At 53.1% G+C, this 26399-nt stretch overlaps 1 protein-coding gene across 1 annotated transcript; it reads right to left on the reverse strand.

The window, feature by feature from the left end:
• Positions 1-2469: 2469 nt before the first annotated feature.
• Positions 2470-25403, reverse strand: LOC120946677 (V-type proton ATPase subunit e 2). Its single transcript, XM_040361298.1, has 4 exons — positions 25207-25403; positions 17079-17126; positions 9065-9182; positions 2470-4077 (listed from the first exon to the last, which is right to left on the reverse strand). The coding sequence occupies exons 1-3, from the start codon at positions 25308-25310 to the stop codon at positions 9089-9091; spliced, it is 246 nt and encodes an 81-aa protein (XP_040217232.1). The 5' UTR covers positions 25311-25403; the 3' UTR covers positions 2470-4077; positions 9065-9088.
• Between the last annotated feature and the right edge of the window lie 996 nt (positions 25404-26399).

A 26399-nucleotide genomic window follows, 5' to 3' on the forward strand; every position in this document is an offset into this window, starting at 1 on the left:
CAATGTTGCAGCTACTCCCTTCCGTCTCCCCTCCCTGAGTGGAAAGCTGCTGCCTGTCAGTCAGCATCTCTCCTGCTCTGATCCTCCATACTCATTGGAGCGATGAGCTGTGGAGGGGCAGGGAATGGCATGGGGATCTCAGTGGCTCGCTAACACTGGCCTAGATTCAAGAAGCAATTGCGTCTGCGTAACCATAGTTACGCAGCGCAATTGCTTACTTGCGCCGGCGTTACGAATGCTCCTGATTCAGGAACCTCGTTGCGCCAACGGCAGCCTAAGATATGACTAGCATAAGGCTCTTATGCCAGTCATATCGTAGGCTGCATTCTTACGTTCCCATTGTGGTCAGCGTATAGTATGCAAATTGCATACTAACGCCGATTCACAACGTTACGCGAGCCCTGCGTACGCAGTTTACGTTGTTTCCGTCCGTCGGGGTTTCGCGTAAGGCTGCCCCTTCTAATAGCAGGGGCAGCCAATGTTACGTATACCCGTCATTCCCGCGTCGCAAAGTTTACATTTTACGTAAGTGAATGGTGAATGGCGCTGGACGCCATTCACGTTCACTTTGAAGCAAATGACGTCCTTGCGACGTCATTTGCCGCAATGCACGTCGGGAAAGTTTCCCGACGGAGCATGCGCCCTACGCTCGGCGCGGGAACGCGCCTAATTTAAATGATTCCCGCCCCCTACGGGATAATTTAAATTGCACGCGCTTACGCCGGGCATTTTGCCGGAGCGCCCACGCAATTTACGGAGCTACTGCTCCGTGAATCGAGGGTAGTGCAGATAATTTGCCCTGCGCCTACGTAAAAACTGCGCAAATCTTATTGAATCTACCCCACTGATATCAATCGAGACAGCTGACCGATCCAGACTTGGGATGACGTGGTGCCTCGGCTGACGGGAGTGAAACACAGGAGTGTAAAATGAATTGCACTCCTGTGACCCAGAGGAGAAGTCCAGCCAAACAAGCTCAGACTGGACTTCTCCTTTAGAGTGGAGACTGCGAGCCAGGCCTTCTCGTCCAACATCAGCGCCTGACCTCACAAATGCTCTTCTGGAAGAACGGTCAAACATTCCCATAGACACCCTCCTAAACCTTGTGGACGGCCTTCCCAGAAGAGTTGAAGATGTTATAGCTGTAAAAGGCGGGGCCAACTCAATATTGAACCCTACGGACTAAGACTGGGATGCCATTAAAGTTCATGGGCCGGATTCAGATACGACGGCGTATCTCCAGATACGCCGTCGTATCTCTGAGTCCGGCCGTCGTATCTATGCGCCTGATTCTTAGAATCAGTTACGCATAGATCTCCCTAAGATCCGACCAGCATAAGTGTCTTACACCGTCGTATCTTAGACTGCATATTTACGCTGGCCGCTAGGTGGCGCTTCCGTATAGTTACGCAAGGAATATGCCAATTAGGTATTTACACCGATTCAGAAACGTCCGGCAGGCGCAATTTTTTACATCGTTTACGTTGGTCTTTTTCCGGCGTACAGTTACCCCTGCTATATGAGGCGTAGCCAAGTATGGACGTCGTTCCCGCGTCGAGTTTTGGAAATTTTACGTTGTTTGCGTAAGTCGTTCGCGAATAGGGCTGTACGCAAGTTACATTCACGTCTAAAGCATTGACGATTTGCGGCGTAATTTCGAGCATGCGCACTGGGATTTTTTCAGGAACGGCGCATACGCCGTTCACAAAAAACGCGGGGTCAAGTGAAATTTAATTAAAACACGCCCACAACATCCCCATTTGAATTAGGCGGGCTTACGCCGCAACTAAGGGTGCTTACAGACGGTGCTCGTTTCAGGTGCCTTACTATTTTACCAAAAGTATTGGGACGCCCCAAAGTTACGGCGGCGTACCGTATCCAACATACGTTACGCCGCGCCGGCAGATACTGCAATGTATCTGAATCCGGCCCCATGTGTGTAAAGGCAGGCGTCCCAATACTTTTGGTAATATACTAAGGCACCTGAAACGAGCACTGTCTGTGTTCCCCCATAGCTATCAGATTCAGATACTGCCAGTGAAATGACAGGAGAGATCTGGCGCTGACACGTTGGATTTTGATCTCCTGGATATCGGCCTTGTTTACCACATTTTAAATCTAGTCCAATGGGAATCTTCCAATTGTCATATGTGGATTGGATGATGCTGGGGGCGGAGCAGAACCTCCCCTATAGACTTGGATTCCTCAATAAAGGACACCATAAAAATCACATTCATAATACATTTATTTTCATAAATAAATAAATACATTGTTTTACATCATCACACAAATCACTATTCTGCCACTCGGAATCCTGGAGTGTACCCGGGATGGTCCCCTCTATGGGATAATGAGGGGGGGGGGGATGTACCTCTGTAGTATTGGATGATGTCATGGGGGGTGGGGACTGGTCAGCTCCAGTATATGTACCTACAGTAAAGAAGAGGTGCCATCTGGGTGGATGCAGAGTTTTTTTTACTGCCGTCGATGTGTGCGAAGAGGATTTCCAGTGCTGTCTGGGTGGACGTATAGGAGGGTTTTCACTGCTGTCTGGACAGACGTGGAGGGGGTGGGGTTTTTACTGCTGTCTGGGTGGATGCGGAGGGGTGTTTCAGCGCTGTCTGGGTGGATGAGGAGGGAGGGGGTGGGGTTTTTACTGCTGCCTGGGTGGGGGAGACGGGGTTTCAGCACTGTCTGGGTGGACACAGAAGGTTTTTAGCGCTGTCTGGGCAGATATGGAGGGGGCGGGGTTTCAGGGCTGTCTAGGTAAATGCGGAGGGGTGTTTCAGCGCTGTCTGGGTGGATGCAGAGGGGGTGGGGTTTTACTGCTGCCTGGGTGGGGGAGACGGGGTTTCAGCGCTGTCTGGGTGGACACGGAAGAGGTTTTTAGAGTTGTCTGGGCGGACATGGAGGGGGCAGGGTTTCAGCGCTGTCTGGGTAGATGCGGAGGGGTGTTTCAGCGCTGTCTTGGTTGATGCGGAGGGGTGTTTCAGCGCTGTCTGGGTAGATGCGGAGGGGTGTTTCAGCGCTGTCTCGGTGGACGCAAAGAGGGTGTTTCAGCGCTGTCTGGCTGGATGCGGAGGGGTGTTTCAGCGCTGTCTGGGTGGATGCGGAGGGGTGTTTCAGCACTGTCTGGGTGGATGCGGAGGGGTGTTTCAGCGCTATCTGGGTGGATGCGAAGGGGTGTTTCAGCGCTGTCTGGGTGGATGCGAAGGGGTGTTTCAGCGCTGTCTGGGTGGATGCGAAGGGGTGTTTCAGCGCTGTCTGAGCAGAGGGGGTGGTGTTTCAGCGCTGTCTGAGCGGAGGGGGTGGTGTTTCAGCGCTGTCTGAGCGGAGGGGGTGGTGTTTCAGCGCTGTCTGAGCGGAGGGGGTGGTGTTTCAGCGCTGTCTGAGCGGAGGGGGCGGTGTTTCAGCGCTGTCTGAGCGGAGGGGGTGGTGTTTCAGCGCTGTCTGAGCGGAGGGGGTGGTGTTTCAGCGCTGTCTGAGCAGAGGGGGTGGTGTTTCAGCGCTGTCTGGTGGGACACAGAGGGGATTTTCCTTCACTCTGTGATGAGGAATACACCCGGGTCGGAGTTCAGAGAAGGGGAACAAGGCTGTGACCTTTGACCTGTAAATGTAGGCGCCTCGTCCTCTTGTGTAATGATAATCCTGTGTATTCCCTCATGGTGGGTCAGCAGTACAGAATTGGTGGAGATCTTCTAACCCCCCCGGGTTCACACCGATTGGCAGCTGTGAGCAATGCAGAGAGTTCTGTAGATTATGACGTGTTCTAGGACAAGGATCGAAGATTTCCTGGAATTGGAATGTTATGAACCGGATTTTATGGCTGCACCGGGAAGACCTTTCCGAATGGCAGACAAAAAATGAAACCGATGACAACCGATCCCAACCTGTACAGGATATTCAGGTGTATGAAGTACATTTTACACGGCACACGAGGCGGATAGATCAGATGGTGACATAAAGATGGCGAGGAGTTTGGCTTCTGCTGGGGACCGATCCGCCATTTTGGGAGTCTGTAGAATTGTATCTGAGGAGGAAGGGAAGGACAACGCGTTCTACCGACCCCGGGAACACCTGAAACCATCAAGATATCCATCTGTTAGTATAAAACTCTTCACATACCGTGTTTCCCCGAAAATAAGACCGGGTCTTATATTAATTCTGGCTACAAAAAACACACTAGGGCTTATTTTCAGGGGATGTCTTATTTATTTATGGTATGTACAAAAAAGTTTCTCCCCCCTGTCAGCATTGTGAAATTCTGTAATCCCAAAAATAAACCTTTGTTTAAAGACCTTATAAAATGATGTAATCCGTTCTGTAAAAAGATAATATCATGTGCAGTGTGTCTCCTTGTGTAACATTATTGTGGAAAATACCTTACTTACAGTGCCGCTTGCCGCTCACGTGAGCTGCTGGAGCTCTTCTTCCCTACTCCAAATACTGCAGAGGGAGGGGCCAAGATCCCCAATGACGTCAGCCCCACTCTGAGTACTGCAGTGGGAGGGGCTTGATAAAGTTTTATTGAAAAAAAAAAAACAGCTGACATCAGCCAGGAGGAGAGGAGAAGAGCTCCGTGCGGGTCACGTGAGCGCCCAGCAGTGCTGTGAATAAGGTATTTTCCACAATAAAGTTACAAAAGGGAGACACACTGCACATTATATAATCTTTTTACAGAACGGATTACATGTTTTTACAAGGACTTTAACTAGGGCTTATTTTTGGGGTAGGGCTTATATTGCAGCCATCCCAGAAACTCACGCTAGGTCTTATTTTCGGGGTAGGGCTTATTTTCAAAGAAACAGGGTAGGAGCAAAAAGAAAGCGCGTGGTTCTCTCTGGAGGTAAAACCTAAGCCCAGCCCTAGGACTTTTAACCTCTTCCATACCAGGCACTTTCCCCCCCTTCCCGCCCAAGTTAATTTTCAGCTTTCAGCGCTGTCGCACTTTGAATGACAATTGCGCGGTCATGCTATACTGTACCCAAACAAAATTGGCGCCCTTTTTTGCCCACTAATAGAGATTTCTTTTGGTGGTATTTGATCACCTCTGCGATTTTTTTTTTTGGGCAACAACTAAAAAAAGACTGAAAATTTTGAAAAAAAATTAAGTTTTTATTTTTTTCTGTAAATATTTTTGTAAATAAGTACGTTTTCTCTTTCAATTACGGGCACTGATATGGAGGCACTGATGAGGTGGCACTGATAGGCGGCGCTGGTATGCGGTACTGATGGGCACTCATGTGCGGTACTGATGGGCACTCATGTGCGGCACTTATGGGTGGCACAGATAGGCACTGATAGGTGGGCATTGGGAATGGATGGGCACTGAGGGGTGGCACTGATGGACACTGTGGGGTGGCACTGATGGATCCATGTTGCCAGTCAGTGCCCATTTGTTGGCACTGATTGGCTTTTTTTTTTTTTACTGCCCTTTTTTTTTATTGCCCCCCTTTTTTTTGCCCTTCCTTGGGGGTCCAGTGTGGGCTTCACTGGTGGTCCAGTGTGGGCATCCGAGGGGGGGCTGCGCTGATAAACAATCAGCGCGAACCCCCCCCCCCCCCCCCGTCAGGAGAGCCGCCGATCGGCTCTCCTCTACACGCGTCTGTCAGATGCGAGTGAGGAAGAGCTGATCAACGGCTCTTCCTGTTTACATCGTGATCAGCCGTGATTGGACAGGGCTGATCACGTTGTAAAGAGCCTCCGCCAGAGGCTCTTTACCGAGATCGGAGATGCAGGGTGTCAGACTGACATCCCGCATCACCGATCGCCGCTCTGCGCGCCCCCATGAAATCCTGCAGGACGTCAATAGAGGATTTCACAACCACTTCCCGGACGTCAATCTTCTATTGACGGGGCGGGAAGTGGTTAAAATTGTTTTGGCCAAGCTGACCTATACAAACTATTTCCTGAACAAATTAATGGGGTGGCAACTACATGGCAAATAGAGGTTTAATGTAGAAAAATGTTAAATGATGCATTTGGGTGGCAAATACATGAAAGCAATTTATACACTGGGGGGGGGGGGGGCCTCGGGGGGAATCTAGGATGGAAAGGGATCTGGGGGTCCTAGTAGATGACAGGCTCAGCAATGCCAAACTGCTGCCAACAAAGCAAACAGAATATTGGCATTAAAAAGGGGATCAACTCCAGAGATAAAAGGATAATTCTCCCGCTCTACAAGACTCTGGTCTGGCCGCACCTGGAGTATGCCGTCCAGTTCTGGACACCGGTCCTCAGGAAGGATGTACTGGAAATGGAGCGAGTACAAAGAAGGGCAACAAAGCTAATAAAGTGTCTGGAGGATATTAGTTATGAGGAAAGGTTGGAGCACTGAACTTATTCTCCCTGGAGAAGAGACATGATTTTAATTTACAAATACCGTACTGGTGACTATTAGATAGTCAACTGAACGACCACAACATACAGGGATATACAATGTAATACTGACATATAATCACACACATAGGTTGGACTTGAGTCTTTTTTCAACCTCACCTAATATGTACCCGCTGTCTGCACTGTATATAGCAGCATCATATACAGCGCTGGGTCCAGCCTCGGCCACATCCAGTATACAGCGACAGGGTCCGGCCTCTGCCACATCCAGTATACAGCGACAGGGTCCGGCCTCGGCCACATCCAGTATACAGCGCCAGGACCGGCCTCGGCCACATCCAGTATACAGCGACAGGGTCCGGCCTCGGCCACATCCAGTATACAGCGCCAGGGTCCGGCCTCGGCCACATCCAGTATACAGCGCCAGGACCGGCCTCGGCCACATCCAGTATACAGCGACAGGGTCCGGCCTCGGCCACATCCAGTATACAGCGACAGGGTCCAGCCTCGGCCACATCCAGTATACAGCGACAGGGTCCGGCCTCGGCCACATCCAGTATACAGCGCCAGGACCGGCCTCGGCCACATCCAGTATACAGCGCCAGGACCGGCCTCGGCCACATCCAGTATACAGCGCCAAAACCGGCCTCGGCCACATCCAGTATACAGCGCCAGGACCGGCCTCGGCCACATCCAGTATACAGCGCCAGGACCGGCCTCGGCCACATCCAGTATACAGCGCCAGGACCGGCCTCGGCCACATCCAGTATACAGCGCCAGGACCGGCCTCGGCCACATCCAGTATACAGCGCCAGGACCGGCCTCGGCCACATCCAGTATACAGCGCCAGGACCGGCCTCGGCCACATCCAGTATACAGCGCCAGGACCGGCCTTGGCCACATCCAGCATACAGCGCCAGGGTCCGGCCACATCCAGCATACAGTGCCAGGGTCCGGCCTCGGCTACATACAGCGCCGGGGTCCGGCAGCACTGGAGAGACTTCCCACCCCACTCCCCCAACATAGTCAAGAGGGGCTGACTGCTGCTCAGCCATTCACAGGAAGGTTTGATATTTATCAATAAATTCTGATTGGCAGAGGTGCAGAAGGTGGGTGCATGACTTCACAACCCCCCCCCCCCCCAAACTGTTTCCTTCACCGATGTGCCTGCTGTCAGCACTGTATAAAGCAGCATCATTTGCATCCAGTATACAGCACCGGGGTCAGGCCTCGTCTACATCGGGTATACAGTGCTGGGGTCCGGCCTCAGCTACATACAGCCCCGTGGTCCGGCCTCAGCTACATACAGCGCCAGGGTCCGGCCTCAGCTACATACAGTATACAGCGCCGGGTTCTGGCAGCACTAGAAGGACTTCCCACCCACTCCCCGAACAACGTCAAGAGGGGCCGACTGCTGCTCAGCCATTCACAGGAAGGTTTGATATTTATCAATAAATTCTGATTGGCAGAGGTGGAGAAGGTGGGTGCATGACTTCACAACCCCCCCAAACGGTTTCCTTCACCGATGTGCCTGCTGTCAGCACTGTATAAAGCAGCATCATTTGCATCCAGTATACAGCACCGGGGTCAGGCCTCGTCTACATCGGGTATACAGTGCTGGGGTCCGGCCTCAGCTACATACAGCCCCGTGGTCCGGCCTCAGCTACATACAGTGCCAGGGTCCGGCCTCAGCTACATACAGTATACAGCGCCGGGTTCTGGCAGCACTAGAAGGACTTCCCACCCACTCCCCGAACAACGTCAAGAGGGGCCGACTGCTGCTCAGCCATTCACAGGAAGGTTTGAATTTTATCAATGAATTCAAATTGGCAGAGGTGGAGAAGGTTGTTGCATAACTTCACAACCCCCCCCCCCCAAACTATTTCCTTCACAGATGCGCCTGCTGTCAGCACTGCATAAAGCAGCATCATTTGCATCTAGTATACAGCACTGGGGTCTGGCCTCAGCTACATCCGGTATACAGTGCCGGGGTCCGGCTTCGGCTATATCTGGTATAAATCGCCGGGGTCCGGCCTCGGCTACATACAGTGCCAGGGTACGGCCTCGGCTACATCCGGTATAAATCGCCAGGGTCCGGCCTCGGCTACATCCAGTATACAGCGCCGGGGTCTGGCCTCAGCTACATCCAGTATACAGCGCCGGGGTCTGGCCTCAGCTACATCCAGCATACAGCGCCGGGGTCCGGCCTCAGCTACATCCAGCATACAGCGCCAGGGTCCGGCCTCGGCTACATCCAGTATACAGCGCCAGGGTCCAGCCTCGGCTACATCCAGTATACAGCGCCAGGGTCCGGCCTCAGCTACATCCAGCATACAGCGCCAGGGTCCGGCCTCAGCTACATCCAGTATACAGCGCCGGGGTCCAGCCTCAGCTACATCCAGTATACAGCGCCGGGGTCCAGCCTCAGCTACATCCGGTATACAGCGCCGGGGTACGGCCTCAGCTACATCCGGTATACAGCGCCGGGGTACGGCCTCAGCTACATCCGGTATACAGCGATACGTTCCAGGACCACTATGGAGACTCCCACTCCTGGAAAGTCAAGAGGGGCTGATCTCTGCTCAGCCATTCACAGGAAGGTTTGAATTTTATCAATAAATACAAGGCTTCCTCTGATTGGAGAGGCGGATGACATCACAGCTCCCCCCCCACTCCAATGAGGAGTTGGCTCTGTATCAGGGACCACGCAGGGCGGAATACATACCATCACTAAGTGAATATCCAACGTTTACTCCCACACAAATCTTATGTACCAGATGGTGTCATTCTTCAGCTGAGGCCCAAACAATGGATTGATCTGCGATAAGATCGTCACCAGCCAGCTAGGAATACAAAACAGAGAAAAGTCATCGTTACTGTTCACTCCAACTACACAAAGCAAAAACCAATAAAAAAAATAAAATTAGAACATGGAAGAGAGCGTCACCTCCAACAAAACATTTCCTGAATTCCGCACCTCTAAACCCGAAACTCCATGTAATAAAAAGTCCCTCTAGTGGCCAATCAGAGTCTGCCTTGCATTGGTGTGTTCAGCAGACTGAATTCTGGTTGGTTGCCGCACTTGTGTGCGTGTGTATATATATATATAGCTAAAACTCTTCTTTTTAGTTTGGAGAGAGTAGAAAAGAGTTCAAATCTGGTCAGCTTGTCTTGTTGGGGGGAAAACTTCCCTTCACTTCCTGTCCCACAAACAATGGGGGTAGATTCAGGTACCATTTGCGGCGGCGTATCTCCAGATACGCCGCCGTAATTTGAATTCCGCGCCCGCGTAGCGTTACGCCGATTCACAAAGGCAGTTACGCTGAAAAAATAGGCTTCCTCCACCGACGTAACTTGATTGCGGCGGCGTAGAATTGTGTGCAATATAACTTTGGCCGCTAGGGGCGCTTCCGTTGTTGTCGGTGTAGAATATGCTAATTTCTTAGATACGCCGATTCACAAAACGTACGTGCGCCCGGCGTTCGTTTTTTACGTCGTTTGCGTTAAGGCTTTTTCGGCGTAAGGCTGCTCCTGCTATTAGGAGGCGCAGCCAATGTTAAGTATGGACGTCGTTCCCGCGTCGCGATTTGAAAATTTTAAGTCGTCCGTGAATGGCGCTGGACGCCATTTACGTTCACGTCGAAACCAATGACGTCCTTGCGACGTCATTTACCGCAATGCACGTCGGGAAATTTTAGGGACGGCGCATGCGCAGTACGTTCGGCGTGGGAACGCGCCTAATTTGAATTAACTGGCCCCCTACCGGATCATTTGAATTACGCGCGCTTACGCCGGCCCCTTTTACGCTACGCCGCCGAAACTTACGGAGCAAGTGCTTTGTGAATACAGCGCTTGCTCCTGTAAGTTACGGTGGTGTAGCGTAAAAGGGGCCGGCGTAAGCGCGCGTAATTCAAATGCACATCTGGAAATTTTAGGGACGGCGCATGCGCAGTACGTTCGGCGCGGGAACGCGCCTAATTTAAATGATCCACGCCCCCTACCGGATCATTTGAATTACGCACGCGCGCTTACGCCGGCCGCCCGCGCTTACGCCGGCCCCTTTTACGCTACGCCGCCGAAACTTACGGAGCAAGTGCTTTGTGAATACATCGCTTGCTCCTGTAAGTTACAGCGGCGTAGCATAAATACGATACGCTGCGCCGCCGTATCATTGCGCGCCCCTACCTGAATCTACCCAAATAGGAAGTGAGGGGAAACCCCCCCGTCAGTGGTCACTGAATCAGGTGTCCCTATTAGATTTCCTCCTTATTTCTGCTCTGGTACAACTGGAACATTTTGAATTTCTCATCACATTTTGGTTCTGGTCAGGGCCTCTCAATAGCATCATGGGCCCCTGGGCAAAGTAATGCACTGGGGCCCCTGCCAAGCTTGCCCCAATTTACACACCTACTTTCAAGAAATAAAGTATAAATAGTTAATAGAATTAAACGAAGATTCATTGGTACTTTCAATAAAATCAATTTTACAAAAGGAAACTATTCTATAAATCAAAGACTAGTCAACACAAAGGGCACAGTACAGGGGCAATGCAGAGGGGCACAGTACAGGGGGGGTCAGGAGGGCACAATACTGGGATCAGGAGGGCACATTATAGGTTCTGGGATGCTTCCTGGGGCACGACCAGCAAATCCGGGACTGTAGGCAAGTATGATGTAATGCAAGATTATTGCGGGGCCCCCCCCCCCATGTACCTGGGGCCCCTGGGCAGTGCCCAGGAGTGCCCTTGCATTAAGATGGCCCTGGTTCTGCTGACAACGTTTACAAGGAAAAACAGAGATGTTGAATCTACTTAGTGAGGACACAGCAATAGAAAAAAAAAAAAATGATAGCGGCTAAAAAAAAAATTCTACTCTAACCAGAATAAAAATAAATCAAGATTCTGTCTTTAGACAAACAATTTATTAAGAACTCGTTGAATAAGTCCACAATTGGGGGTCCCTACAGTAGAACGCCATAAACGATATATCTGTACATCTATGTTCTGTGTCATGCTTTTTGTACAATCCAATATCATTTTATTTTTAAATGAAGTCATAGCTGGTTATATCCATAAAATGTTCCAATATATCACACGGTTCGTAAGGCTGAATAAAGAGAGGTCTATCCAGTTTAACAGATACGTGTGTGACTGACCCCTGCACTCTGCGTTACTTCCTCCGACCCCTGCACTCTGCGTTACTTCCCCCGACCTCTGCACTCTGCGTTACTTCCCCCGACCTCTGCACTCTGCGTTACTTCCTCCGACCTCTGCACTCTGCGTTACTTCCTCCGACCTCTGCACTCTGCGTTACTTCCTCCGACCTCTGCACTCTGCGTTACTTCCCCCGACCACTGCACTCTGCGTTACTTCCCCCGACCCCTGCACTCTGCGTTACTTCCCCCGACCACTGCACTCTGCGTTACTTCCCCCGACCACTGCACTCTGCGTTACTTCCCCCGACCACTGCACTCTGCGTTACTTCCTCCTGACCACTGCACTCTGCGTTACTTCCCCCGACCACTGCACTCTGCGTTACTTCCCCCGACCTCTGCACTCTGCGTTACTTCCCCCGACCTCTGCACTCTGCGTTACTTCCCCCGACCACTGCACTCTGCGTTACTTCCTCCTGACCACTGCACTCTGCGTTACTTCCCCCGACCACTGCACTCTGCGTTACTTCCCCCGACCACTGCACTCTGCGTTACTTCCTCCTGACCACTGCACTCTGCGTTACTTCCCCCGACCACTGCACTCTGCGTTACTTCCTCCTGACCACTGCACTCTGCGTTACTTCCCCCGACCTCTGCACTCTGCGTTACTTCCCCCGACCACTGCACTCTGCGTTACTTCCCCGACCACTGCACTCTGCGTTACTTCCTCCTGACCACTGCACTCTGCGTTACTTCCTCCTGACCACTGCACTCTGCGTTACTTCCCCCAGAGCCCTGCACTCTGCGTTACTTCCCCCAGAGCCCTGCACTCTGCGTTACTTCCCCCAGAGCCCTGCACTCTGCGTTACTTCCCCCAGAGCCCTGCACTCTGCGTTACTTCCCCCCTGACCCCTGCACTCTGCGTTACTTCCCCCCTGACCCCTGCACTCTGCGTTACTTCCCCCAGAGCCCTGCAATCTGCGTTACTTCCCCCAGAGCCCTGCACTCTGCGTTACTTCCCCCAGAGCCCTGCACTCTGCGTTACTTCACCCAGAGCCCGGCACTCTGCGTTACTTCCCCCAGAGCCCTGCACTCTGCGTTACTTCCCCCAGAGCCCTGCACTCTGCGTTACTTCCCCCAGAGCCCTGCACTCTGCGTTACTTCCCCCAGAGCCCTGCACTCTGCGTTACTTCCCCCAGAGCCCTGCACTCTGCGTTACTTCCCCCCGACCCCTGCACTCTGCATTACTTCCCCCCCGACCCCTGCATTACTTCCTCCTCGACCCCTGCACTCTGCGTTACTTCCCCCAGAGCCCTGCACTCTGCATTACTTCCCCCAGAGCCCTGCACTCTGCATTACTTCCCCCCGACCCCTGCACTCTGCATTACTTCCCCCCGACCCCTGCACTCTGCATTACTTCCCCCCCGACCCCTGCATTACTTCCTCCTCGACCCCTGCACTCTGCGTTACTTCCCCCAGAGCCCTGCACTCTGCGTTACTTCCCCCGACCCCTGCACTCTGCGTTACTTCCCCCGACCCCTGCACTCTGCGTTACTTCCCCCGACCCCTGCACTCTGCGTTACTTCCCCCCTGACCCCTGCGTTACTTTCTTCTGACCCCTGCGTTACTTTCTCCTGACCCCTGCGCTCTGCGTTACTTCCCCCCTAACCCCTGCACTCTGTGTTACTTCCCCCTGACCCCTGCACTCTGCGTTACTTCCCCCTGTGACTTCCCCCTGACCCCTGCACTCTGCCTTACTTCCCCCCTGACCCCTGCGTTACTTCCTCCTGACCCATGTGTTACTTCCTCCGGACCTCTGCACTCTGCGTTACTTCCCCCAGAGCCCTGCACTCTGCATTACTTCCCCCCGACCCCTGCACTCTGCATTACTTCCCCTCGACCCCTGCACTCTGCATTACTTCCCCCCGACCCCTGCATTACTTCCTCCTCGACCCCTGCACTCTGCGTTACTTCCCCCAGAGCCCTGCACTCTGCATTACTTCCCCCCGACCCCTGCACTCTGCATTACTTCCCCTCGACCCCTGCACTCTGCATTACTTCCCCCCGACCCCTGCATTACTTCCTCCTCGACCCCTGCACTCTGCGTTACTTCCCCCAGAGCCCTGCACTCTGCGTTACTTCCCCCCGACCCCTGCACTCTGCATTACTTCCCCCCCGACCCCTGCACTCTGCATTACTTCCCCTCGACCCCTGCACTCTGCATTACTTCCCCTCGACCCCTGCACTCTGCATTACTTCCCCCCGACCTCTGCACTCTGCATTACTTCCCCTCGACCCCTGCATTCTGCGTTACTTCCCCCCGACCCCTGCATTACTTCCTCCTCGACCCCTGCACTCTGCGTTACTTCCCCCAGAGCCCTGCACTCTGCATTACTTCCCCCAGAGCCCTGCACTCTGCATTACTTCCCCCCGACCCCTGCACTCTGCGTTACTTCCCCCGACCCCTGCACTCTGCGTTACTTCCCCCCTGACCCCTGCACTCTGCGTTACTTCCCCCCTGACCCCTGCGTTACTTTCTTCTGACCCCTGCGTTACTTTCTCCTGACCCCTGCGCTCTGCGTTACTTCCCCCCTAACCCCTGCACTCTGCGTTACTTCCCCCTGACCCCTGCACTCTGCGTTACTTCCCCCTGTGACTTCCCCCTGACCCCTGCACTCTGCCTTACTTCCCCCCTGACCCCTGCGTTACTTCCTCCTGACCCATGTGTTACTTCCTCCGGACCTCTGCACTCTGGGTTACTTCCTCCTGACCCCTGCGTTACTTTCCCCATGCACTCTGCGTTACTTCCCCCTGACCTATGTGTTACGTCCCCCTGACCGATGCACTTTGCGTTACTTCCCCCCTGACCCCTGCACTCTGCGTTACTTCCCCCTGACCCCTGCACTCTGCGTTACTTCCCCCTGTGACTTCCCCCTGACCCCTGCACTCTGCCTTACTTCCCCCCTGACCCCTGCGTTACTTCCTCCTGACCCATGTGTTACTTCCTCCGGACCTCTGCACTCTGGGTTACTTCCTCCTGACCCCTGCGTTACTTCCCCCATGCACTCTGCGTTACTTCCCCCTGACCCATGTGTTACGTCCCCCTGACCGATGCACTTTGCGTTACTTCCCCCCTGACCCCTGCACTCTGCGTTACTTCTCGCCCTGACCCCTGCGTTACTTTCCCCCTGCACTCTGCATTACTTCCCCCTGACCCCTGTGTTACTTCCTCCAGACCGATGCACTCTGCGTTACTTCCTCCTGACCCTTTCACTATCCTAACCAAATGATGTCCCGCTCTGACAGGCCAAACCCGGACAGCCAGGCCAGAACTCAACCCAGCCAAGCTAAAAACAAAAGATTAGTTTATATTTTACAGCGACATTTGTAGCAAAATTATATATATTTTTTTCAATTTTCATATTACTTTTTTCCCCTTTTCTTATTTTTATTTTGTGTGACCAGAGCAATAAAATTGTTGCCATGGTACCATTGTACTACTCCGGGGAAGTGATTTTTTTTCTCTCTACACATTGGCCCGGATTTAGAGAGCAATTGCGCCTGCGTAACCATAGTTACGCAGCGCAATTGCTTACTTGCGCCGGCGTAACGAATGCTCCTGATTCAGGAACCTCGTTACGCCGACTGCAGCCTAAGATATGCGTGGCATAAGGCTCTTATGCCCGCATATCTTAGGCTGCATTCTTGCGGTGGCCGCTAGGTGGCGTTCCCGTTGTGTTCAGCGTATAGTATGCAAATTGCATACTAACGCCGATTCACACCGTTACGCGAGCCCTGCGTATGCAGTTTACGTCGTTTGCGTACGGCGGTTTTCGCGTAAGGCTGCCCCTGCTATTAGCAGGGGCAGCCAATGTTACGTATACCCGTCGTTCCCGCGTCGCATAATTTGAACTTTACGTAGTTTGCGTAAGTGATTCGTGAATGGCGCTGGACGCCATTCATGTTCACTTTGAAGCAAATGACGTCCTTGCGACGTCATTTGCCGCAATGCACGTCGGGAAAGTTTCCCGACGGAGCATGCGCTCTACGATCGGCGCGGGAACGCGCCTAATTTAAATGATTCCCGCCCCCTACGGGATCATTTAAATTGCGCGCGCTTACGCCGGGCATTTTGCCGGAGCGCACACGCAATTTACGGAGCTACTGCTCTGTGAATCGCGGGTAGCGCAGAAAATTTGCGTGGGCGCAGGGCAAAAACGGTGCCCTGCACCTACGTAAAACAAAGCGCAGATGTTACTGAATCTACCCCATTATGATTGCTTATAGCAAGGAATTACATTCACACACATAAGCAAGCAAATTTACTGAATGAAACGGATTAATTCAGCAGGTGTTGTGATCAGCCAAAGCTAGTCACATTGCACAGATGGGCTGCAATTGGCCCTGTCTGTACCATGTGATCACTGTGACCAATCACAGCTAGCAACACAATTGCACACAATGGATTGCATGAAAGGAAGCCATCCACTGTTTACACTTGTCATGTGACCTGCTGTGATTGGTTACAGCGGTCACATGGTACTGGCAGCGAGCCCAGTACACTGGGCTGGATTCAGGTAGAATTGCGCATTATTTACGGAGGCGCAGGGCAACGTTTTTGCCCTGCGCCCCCTGCAAATTTGCTGCGCTGCCCTTGATTCACGGAGCAGTAGCTCCGTAAATTGCGTGGGCGCGCCGGCAAAATGCCCGGCGCTAGCGCGCGCAATTTAAATGATCCCGTAGGGGGTGGGAATCATTTAAATTAGGCGCCGATCGTAGAGCGCATGCTCCGTCGGGAAACTTTCCCGACGTGCATTGCGGCAAATGACGTCGCAAGGACGTCATTTGCTTCAAAGTAAACGTGAATGGCGTCCAGCGCCATTCACGATTCACTTACGCAAACTACGTAAAATTCAAATTTCGCGACGCGGGAACGACGAGTATACGTAACATTGGCTGCCCCTGCTAAAAGCAGGGGCAGCCTTGCGCAAAAACTGCCGTACAGAAATGGCGTAAATTGCGTACGCAGGGCTCGGGCAACGTTGTGAATCGGCGTTAGTATGCAATTTGCATACTATACGCTGAGCACAATGGGAACGCCACCTAGCGGCCACCGCAAGAATGCAGCCTAAGATATGCGGGCATAAGAGCCTTATGCCGCGCATTTCTTAGGCCGCAGTCGGCGTAACGAGGTTCCTGAGTCAGGAGCATTCGTTACGCCGGGGCAAGTAAGCAATTGCGCTGCGTAACCTATGGTTACACAGGCGCAATTGCTTCTTGAATCCAGGCCACTGATCAGTCATCGGCTGTGTCTATTGGACAGATCGTGTCACGTGACGTCCACTCCAACGGATGAAAGGCCCGCCTGTCAATGTGCTATGGGCCGGACGGGAAGGTGATAATTCTGAAATGTAAAAAGAATATGGCGGACCTGGTTTGGGCCTGCAGATTTGGATGGACTGATCTCTCTCTAGAGTTACATCCCATTATACCCAGATCAATAATATCTATGAGCTGTGGGATGGAGGGGGATGGGTGGAAAAGTAGAGCGTCTCCCCATCATTGGCGATGGGGGGGGGGATACTTACAAGAGATAGCAGCAGACGGCGGTGGTCACCAGCATCGTTATGATGACCCTGAGAAGAGATCAATAGACGCATTATTGGAAGACATTCCCAGTCACTGGACCTTCACTTTAACACATTTTCTAAAAATATCCTCAGATAAACGTGGATTCTATGTATTGTATTACAGACACCCCCAAATACTCCGCCCTGAGTCCCCCGTCCCCCCCAAATACTCCGCTCTGGGTCACCCCCCCCAAATACTGCGCTCTGAGTCCCCCGTCCCCCCCAAATACTCCGCTCTGGGTCACCCCCCCCCAAATACTGCGCTCTGAGTCCCCCGTCCCCCCCAAATACTCCGCTCTGGGTCACCCCCCCCAAATACTCCGCTCTGGGTCACCCCCCCAAATACTCCGCTCTGGGTCCCCCCCCCAAATACTCCGCTCTGGGTCACCCCCCCCCAAATACTCCGCTCTGGGTCACCCCCCCCCCCAAATACTCCGCTCTGGGTCCCCCCCCCCAAATACTCCGCTCTGGGTCCCCCCCCCCCAAATACTCCGCTCTGGGTCACCCCCCCCAAATACTCCGCTCTGGGTCCCCCCCCCCCAAATACTCCGCTCTGGGTCCCCCCCCCCCAAATACTCCGCTCTGGGTCACCCCCCCCCCAAATACTCCGCTCTGGGTCACCCCCCCCCCAAATACTCCGCTCTGGGTCCCCCCCCCAAATACTCCGCTCTGGGTCCCCCCCCCCAAATACTCCGCTCTGGGTCACCCCCCCCCCCCCAAATACTCCGCTCTGGGTCACCCCCCCCCCAAATACTCCGCTCTGGGTCACCCCCCCAAATACTCCACTCTGGGTCACCCCCCCCCCCCCCAAATACTCCGCTCTGGGGGTCCCCCCCACCCCCCAGCACAGACAGAAAACTGCCTGATCCAAACATCACCAGCTGAAGATTGTGATGCAAAAGAATAGAAGGGGAGCTGCCCAACGTTCCAAAAGACACAGGATGATCCAACTGATCTGCCCAACGCGTTTCAGTCCAACTGGAGCCCAGCCATAGCGTGAGGATGGCAGGATGGAAGGGACACATGGGAAGTATGTACAGGAGAGGGGTTGGGATATGGAGGAGGAGGATGATGGGGGTTGGGATATGAAGGAGGAGGATGATGGGGGTTGGGATATGGAGGATGATGATGATGGGGGTTGGGATATGGAGGATGATGATGATGGGGGTTGGGATGATGATGATGGGGGTTGGGATATGAAGGATGATGATGGGGGGTTGGGATATGGAGGAGGAGGAGGAGGATGGGGGTTGGGATATGGAGGAGGATGATGGGGGTTGGGATATGGATGATGATGATGATGATGATGATGATGGGGGTTGGGATATGGAGGAGGATGATGGGGGTTGGGATATGGATGATGATGGGGGTTGGGATATGGAGGAGGATGATGGGGGTTGGGATATGGAGGAGGATGATGGGGGTTGGGATATGGAGGAGGATGATGGGGGTTGGGATATGGAGGAGGATGATGGGGGTTGGGATATGGAGGAGGATGATGGGGGTTGGGATATGGAGGAGGATGATGGGGGTTGGGATATGGATGATGATAGGGGTTTGGATATGGAGGAGGATGATGGGGGTTGGGATGATGATGATGATGATGGGGGTTGGGATATGGAGGAGGATGATGGGGGTTGGGATGATGATGGGGGTTGGGATATGAAGGAGGATGATGGGGGTTGGGATATAGAGGATGATGGGGGTTGGTATATAGAGGATGATGGGGGTTGGGATATGGAGGAGGAGGATGATGGGGGTTGGGATGATGATGATGATGATGATGGGGGTTGGGATATGGAGGATGATGATGATGGGGGTTGGGATATGGAGGATGATGATTATGGGGGTTGGGATATGGAGGATGATGATGATGGGGGTTGGGATATGGAGGAGGATGATGGGGGTTGGGATATGGAGGAGGATGATGGGGGTTGGGATATGGAGGAGGATGATGGGGGTTGGGATATGGAGGAGGATGATGGGGGTTGGGATATGGATGATGATGATGATGATGATGATGGGGGTTGGGATATGGAGGATGATGATGATGAGGGTTGGGATATGGAGGAAGAGGATGGGGGTTGGGATATGGAGGAGGATGATGGGGGTTGGGATGATGATGATGGGGGTTGGGATATGGAGGAGGATGATGGGGGTTGGGATGATGATGATGGGGGTTGGAATATGGAGGAGGATGATGGGGGTTGGGATATGGAGGAAGAGGATGATGGGGGTTGGGATATGGAGGAAGAGGATGATGGGGGTTGGGATGATGATGATGGGGGTTGGGATATGGAGGAGGATGATGGGGGTTGGGATGATGATGATGGGGGTTGGAATATGGAGGAGGATGATGGGGGTTGGGATATGGAGGAAGAGGATGATGGGGGTTGGGATATGGAGGAGGATGATGGGGGTTGGGATGATGATGATGGGGGTTGGGATATGGAGGAAGAGGATGATGGGGGTTGGGATATGGAGGAAGAGGATGATGGGGGTTGGGATATGGAGGATGATGATGATGGGGGTTGGGATATAGAGGAGGATGATGGGGGTTGGGATGATGATGATGGGGGTTGGAATATGGAGGAGGATGATGATGGGGGTTGGGATATGGAGGATGATGATGATGATGGGGGTTGGGATGGTGATGATGGGAGTTGGGATATGGAGGAGGATGATGGGGGTTGGGATATGGAGGAAGAGGATGGGGGTTGGGATATGGAGGAGGATGATGGGGGTTGGGATATGGAGGAGGAGGATGGGGGTTGGGATATGAAGGAGGAGGATGGGGGTTGGGATATGAAGGAGGAAGATGGTGGGGTTGGGATATGGAGGAGGATGATGGGGGTTGGGATGATGATGATGGGGGTTGGAATATGGAGGAGGATGATGGGGGTTGGGATGATGATGATGATGATGGGGGTTGGGATATGGAGGAGGATGATGGGGGTTGGGATGATGATGATGGGGGTTGGGATATGGAGGAGGATGATGGGGGTTGGGATATGGGAGGAGGATGATGGGGGTTGGGATGATGATGATGGGGGTTGGGATATGGAGGAGGATGATGGGGGTTGGGATATGGAGGAGGGTGATGATGGGGGTTGGGATATGGAGGAGGATGATGATGGGGGTTGGGATATGGAGGAGGATGATGATGGGGGTTGGGATATGAAGGAGGATGATGGGGGTTGGGATATGAAGGAGGAGGATGATGGGGGTTGGGATATGAAGGAGGAAGATGGTGGGGGTTGGGATATGGAGGAGGATGATGGGGGTTGGGATATGGAGGAGGATGATGGGGGTTGGGATGATGATGATGGGGGTTGGGATATGAAGGAGGAGGATGGGGGTTGGGATATGGAGGATGATGATGATGGGGGTTGGGATATGGAGGATGATGGGGGTTGGGATATGAAGGATGATGATGGGGGTTGGGATGATGATGACGGGGGTTGGGATATGGAGGAGGATGATGGGGGTTGGGATGATGATGATGATGGGGGTTGGGATATGGAGGAGGAGGATGATGGGGGTTGGGATATGAAGGAGGAGGATGATGGGGGTTGGGATATGGAGGGTGATGATGGGGGTTGGGATATGAAGGAGGAAGATGGTGGGGGTTGGGATATGGAGGAGGATGATGGGGGTTGGGATATGAAGGAGGAGGATGATGGGGGTTGGGATATGAAGGAGGAAGATGGTGGGGGTTGGGATATGGAGGAGGATGATGGGGGTTGGGATGATGATGATGGGGGTTGGGATATGAAGGAGGAGGATGGGGGTTGGGATATGAAGGAGGAAGATGGTGGGGGTTGGGATATGGAGGAGGATGATGGGGGTTGGGATGATGATGATGGGGGTTGGGATATGAAGGAGGAGGATGGGGGTTGGGATATGGAGGATGATGATGATGGGGGTTGGGATATGGAGGATGGGATATGAAGGATGATGATGGGGGTTGGGATGATGATGACGGGGGTTGGGATATGAAGGAGGAGGATGGGGGTTGGGATATGGAGGAGGATGATGATGGGGGTTGGGATATGGAGGATGATGGGGGTTGGGATATGAAGGATGATGATGGGGGTTGGGATGATGATGACGGGGGTTGGGATATGGAGGAGGATGATGGGGGTTGGGATGATGATGATGATGGGGGTTGGGATATGGAGGAGGAGGATGATGGGGGTTGGGATATGAAGGAGGAGGATGATGGGGGTTGGGATATGGAGGGTGATGATGGGGGTTGGGATATGGAGGAGGATGATGGGGGTTGGGATATGGAGGAGGATGATGATGGGGGTTGGGATATGGAGGATGATGATGGGGGTTGGGATATGGAGGAGGATGATGATGGGGGTTGGGATATGAAGGATGATGATAATGGGGGTTGGGATATGGAGGGTGATGATGGGGGTTGGGATATGGAGGATGATGATGGGGGTTGGGATATGGAGGAGGATGATGGGGGTTGGGATATGGAGGAGGATGATGGGGGTTGGGATATGGAGGAGGATGATGGGGCTTGGGATATGGAGGAGGATGATGATGGGGGTTGGGATATGAAGGATGATGATAATGGGGGTTGGGATATGGAGGATGATGATGGGGGTTGGGATATGGAGGATGATGGGGGGTTGGGATATGGAGGAGGATGATGGGGGTTGGGATATGAAGGAGGAAGATGATGGGGGTTGGGATATGGAGGAGGATGATGGGGGTTGGGATATGAAGGAGGAGGATGATGGGGGTTGGGATATGAAGGAGGAAGATGGTGGGGGTTGGGATATGGAGGAGGATGATGGGGGTTGGGATATGGAGGAGGATGATGGGGGTTGGGATGATGATGATGGGGGTTGGGATATGAAGGAGGAGGATGGGGGTTGGGATATGAAGGAGGAAGATGGTGGGGGTTGGGATATGGAGGAGGAAGATGGTGGGGGTTGGGATATGGAGGAGGATGATGGGGGTTGGGATATGGAGGAGGATGATGGGGGTTGGGATATGAAGGAGGAGGATGGGGGGTGGGATATGAAGGAGGAAGATGGTGGGGGTTGGGATATGGAGGAGGATGATGGGGGTTGGGATATGGAGGAGGATGATGGGGGTTGGGATGATGATGATGGGGGTTGGGATATGAAGGAGGAGGATGGGGGTTGGGATATGGAGGATGATGATGATGGGGGTTGGGATATGGAGGATGATGGGGGTTGGGATATGAAGGATGATGATGGGGGTTGGGATGATGATGACGGGGGTTGGGATATGAAGGAGGAGGATGGGGGTTGGGATGATGATGATGATGGGGGTTGGGATATGGAGGAGGAGGATGATGGGGGTTGGGATATGGAGGGTGATGATGGGGGTTGGGATATGAAGGAGGAAGATGGTGGGGGTTGGGATATGGAGGATGATGATGATGGGGGTTGGGATATGAAGGAGGAAGATGGTGGGGGTTGGGATATGGAGGAGGATGATGGGGGTTGGGATATGGAGGAGGATGATGGGGGTTGGGATGATGATGATGGGGGTTGGGATATGAAGGAGGAGGATGGGGGTTGGGATATGGAGGAGGATGATGGGGGTTGGGATATGGAGGAGGATGATGGGGGTTGGGATATGGAGGAGGATGATGGGGGTTGGGATATGGAGGAGGATGATGGGGGTTGGGATATGGATGATGATGATAGGGGTTTGGATATGGAGGAGGATGATGGGGGTTGGGATGATGATGATGATGGGGGTTGGGATATGGAGGAGGATGATGGGGGTTGGGATGATGATGGGGGTTGGGATATGAAGGAGGATGATGGGGGTTGGGATATGGAGGATGATGGGCGTTGGTATATAGAGGATGATGGGGGTTGGTATATAGAGGATGATGGGGGTTGGGATATGGAGGAGGATGATGGGGGTTGGGATGATGATGATGATGGGGGTTGGGATATGGAGGAAGAGGATGATGGGGGTTGGGATATGGAGGATGATGATGATGGGGGTTGGGATATGGAGGATGATGATGATGGGGGTTGGGATATGGAGGATGATGATGATGGGGGTTGGGATATGGAGGATGATGATGATGGGGGTTGGGATATGGAGGATGATGATGATGGGGGTTGGGATATGGAGGAGGATGATGGGGGTTGGGATATGGATGATGATGATGATGGGGGTTGGGATATGGAGGATGATGATGATGGGGGTTGGGATATGGAGGAGGATGATGGGGGTTGGGATGATGATGATGGGGGTTGGGATATGGAGGAGGATGATGGGGGTTGGGATGATGATGATGGGGGTTGGGATATGGAGGATGATGATGGGGGTTGGGATGATGATGATGGGGGTTGGGATATGGAGGAAGAGGATGGGGGTTGGGATATGGAGGAGGATGATGGGGGTTGGGATGATGATGATGGGGGTTGGAATATGGAGGAGGATGATGGGGGTTGGGATATGGAGGAAGAGGATGATGGGGGTTGGGATATGGAGGAGGATGATGGGGGTTGGGATGATGATGATGGGGGTTGGGATATGGAGGAAGAGGATGGGGGTTGGGATATGGAGGAGGATGATGGGGGTTGGGATGATGATGATGGGGGTTGGAATATGGAGGAGGATGATGGGGGTTGGGATATGGAGGAAGAGGATGATGGGGGTTGGGATATGGAGGAGGATGATGGGGGTTGGGATGATGATGATGGGGGTTGGGATATGGAGGAAGAGGATGATGGGGGTTGGGATATGGAGGAAGAGGATGATGGGGGTTGGGATATGGAGGATGATGATGATGGGGGTTGGGATATAGAGGAGGATGATGGGGGTTGGGATGATGATGATGGGGGTTGGAATATGGAGGAGGATGATGATGGGGGTTGGGATATGGAGGATGATGATGATGATGGGGGTTGGGATGGTGATGATGGGAGTTGGGATATGGAGGAGGATGATGGGGGTTGGGATATGGAGGAAGAGGATGGGGGTTGGGATATGGAGGAAGAGGATGGGGGTTGGGATATGGAGGAGGATGATGGGGGTTGGGATGATGATGATGGGGGTTGGAATATGGAGGAGGATGATGGGGGTTGGGATGATGATGATGATGGGGGTTGGGATGATGATGATGATGGGGGTTGGGATATGGAGGAGGATGATGGGGGTTGGGATATGGAGGAGGGTGATGATGGGGGTTGGGATATGGAGGAGGATGATGATGGGGGTTGGGATATGGAGGAGGATGATGATGGGGGTTGGGATATGAAGGAGGATGATGGGGGTTGGGATATGAAGGAGGAGGATGATGGGGGTTGGGATATGAAGGAGGAAGATGGTGGGGGTTGGGATATGGAGGAGGATGATGGGGGTTGGGATGATGATGGGGGTTGGGATATGAAGGAGGAGGATGGGGGTTGGGATATGGAGGATGATGATGATGGGGGTTGGGATATGGAGGATGATGGGGGTTGGGATATGAAGGATGATGATGGGGGTTGGGATGATGATGACGGGGGTTGGGATATGGAGGAGGATGATGGGGGTTGGGATGATGATGATGATGGGGGTTGGGATATGGAGGAGGAGGATGATGGGGGTTGGGATATGAAGGAGGAGGATGATGGGGGTTGGGATATGGAGGGTGATGATGGGGGTTGGGATATGAAGGAGGAAGATGGTGGGGGTTGGGATATGGAGGAGGATGATGGGGGTTGGGATATGAAGGAGGAGGATGATGGGGGTTGGGATATGAAGGAGGAAGATGGTGGGGGTTGGGATATGGAGGAGGATGATGGGGGTTGGGATATGGAGGAGGATGATGGGGGTTGGGATGATGATGATGGGGGTTGGGATATGAAGGAGGAGGATGGGGGTTGGGATATGGAGGATGATGATGATGGGGGTTGGGATATGGAGGATGATGGGGGTTGGGATATGAAGGATGATGATGGGGGTTGGGATGATGATGATGGGGGTTGGGATATGGAGGAGGAGGATGAAGATTATATGAATGATGAAGATGATAATAATATGAATGAAGATGACACCCCTTCCACTCCCTCCCCCCGGTCTCTCTTACCCTCGGTTGGGGCCTTTGGGGACGAACCATGGGGCGGCGATGCCGATAAACCCCCAGAAGGTGGTGAAGATGATGAAGGGGATGGTGGAGGAGTGAGCGGTCATCACGGCACCGGTAGAGATCAGAGATTTACAATGTATTCTTCTTCCAGCACCGGCCCCGCCTCAGTCCTACAGCGCTCTCCTCTGTTTGGCTGATGGCTCTCCCTGCCTTCACTCTTATTGGTTGAGCTGCGTGTCTGTCAGGGGGTGAAGATCACGCAGAGCACCGCCCTATAGGAGGAGTCGGAGGACCATTCTGCAGAGGACGATGGATGGATTGCGGGGCGGGGCGTACTCTGGAGGGGGCGGGGTTTGCGGGCTCACTGGGGGAAAGGGGCGGACAGGAGGGGAGGGCGGGGTGCCACCGATCCAGGACACACCTCTGACCCGCCCACTACACCTGTGTAGCATGAAGCTTGATATCCCGAGAAAGAGGGTGGTCCCCTCCTGCTACAACGCATGCGCCGGATTCAGGCAAAACAAGCCGAGCGCGGAGATGCTGCAGCCGATGGAGGCCGCTTAGTTATAAATAACCCCTTACATGCCGATACTACGGTGTGGGAGTCGAGTGGGCGGGGCATGATGGGGATAACCTGCAATGGGAGGCGATGTCTAGGGATAGACGTAGCATGCCCCGCCCCCATCAGTCATGTGACTATGAGGGGGCTCCTGATTGGCTCGCAAACACAGAAACCCATAGCTTCCAACTGTCTTCGATTTGGAAAAATGTCCCCCTGTCCTCCTCATTTGTCCCTCATTTTGGTGTGATCCATATAGTTGTATATAAAATGTACTCTTTTAGCCAGATTCAGAGAGAGTTACGCCGGCGTATCAGTAGATACGCCGACCTAACTCGGAATCTGCACCGTCGTAAGTTTAAGTGTATTCTCAAACTGAGATAAACTGAAACCTAGCTAAGATACGTCAGCCTGCGCCGTCGTATGTTAGGGTGCAATATTTAGGCTGGCCGCTAGGTGGCGTTTCCGTTGAGTTCGGCGTAGAATATGTAAATGCCTAGATACGCCGATTCACGAACGTACGCTTGCCCGTCGCAGTAAACATACGTCGTTTACGTAAGGCGTTTTCCGGCGTAAAGTTGTTCCATCAAATAGCTGGCCTAGTCAATGTTAAGTATGGCCGTCGTTCCCGCGT

This window comes from Rana temporaria, chromosome 8, assembly GCF_905171775.1.
Source record: "Rana temporaria chromosome 8, aRanTem1.1, whole genome shotgun sequence".
Classification (NCBI taxonomy): domain Eukaryota; kingdom Metazoa; phylum Chordata; class Amphibia; order Anura; family Ranidae; genus Rana; species Rana temporaria.